The sequence below is a fragment of the Monoraphidium neglectum genome (genome assembly GCF_000611645.1).
Source record: "Monoraphidium neglectum strain SAG 48.87 unplaced genomic scaffold scaffold02524, whole genome shotgun sequence".
Classification (NCBI taxonomy): domain Eukaryota; kingdom Viridiplantae; phylum Chlorophyta; class Chlorophyceae; order Sphaeropleales; family Selenastraceae; genus Monoraphidium; species Monoraphidium neglectum.
In genome coordinates, this window is record NW_014011104.1 from 1,683 (window position 1) to 2,185 (window position 503).

Sequence of the window (503 nt, forward strand, 5' to 3'; positions counted from 1 at the left end):
GTACAACTTCGGCCGCCCGCGCCCCGCCGGCGGCGCTTCGGCGGCGGCGGCTGGCGACCGGCACGCGCATGCGCACGCGTCGAAGCAGGTGCGCTTCAGCTTCCCGGAGGAGGGCGCGGGGTTGGCGCCGCATCAGCAGTGGTGGGACGGGGACGAGCGCCAGCAGCAGCAGCAGGCGAAGGCGCCCGCGCCCGCGCCGTCGCCGGCCGGCACGCCGCGGCTGCCGCCGGCGCCGGCGCCGGGCGCGCTGCTGCCGATCGCGCGTCAGGTGCGGGAGGCGGCGGCCGTGCCTTTACCAGACGACAGTGAAGAGGATGCCTCGCCAGCCGCGGCCAAGCAGCAGCAGCAACGGGAGCAGAAAGAGAGTGAGACGCGGCGGCGGCAGGAGCAGGAGACAGCAGCTGCAGCGGCGGCGAAGCAGAAGGAGCCGCCCGCGGCGCACCGCGCGTTCAATTTTGGATCGCCCCCGGCGGCCTCTCCGCCGGGCGCTGCGTTTGGGGCGG

At 75.9% G+C, this 503-nt stretch overlaps 1 protein-coding gene across 1 annotated transcript in view; it reads left to right on the top strand.

Moving 5' to 3' along the window:
- Positions 1–503, top strand: part of MNEG_10945 (hypothetical protein) — a gene marked incomplete at both ends in the record, with an annotated part of 4,944 nt that overhangs the window by 1,335 nt on the left and 3,106 nt on the right. The window contains one exon of the mRNA XM_014040582.1: positions 89–268. Coding sequence (XP_013896036.1) covers positions 89–268 — 180 coding nt within the window. The remainder of the gene's footprint in view (positions 1–88; positions 269–503) is intronic.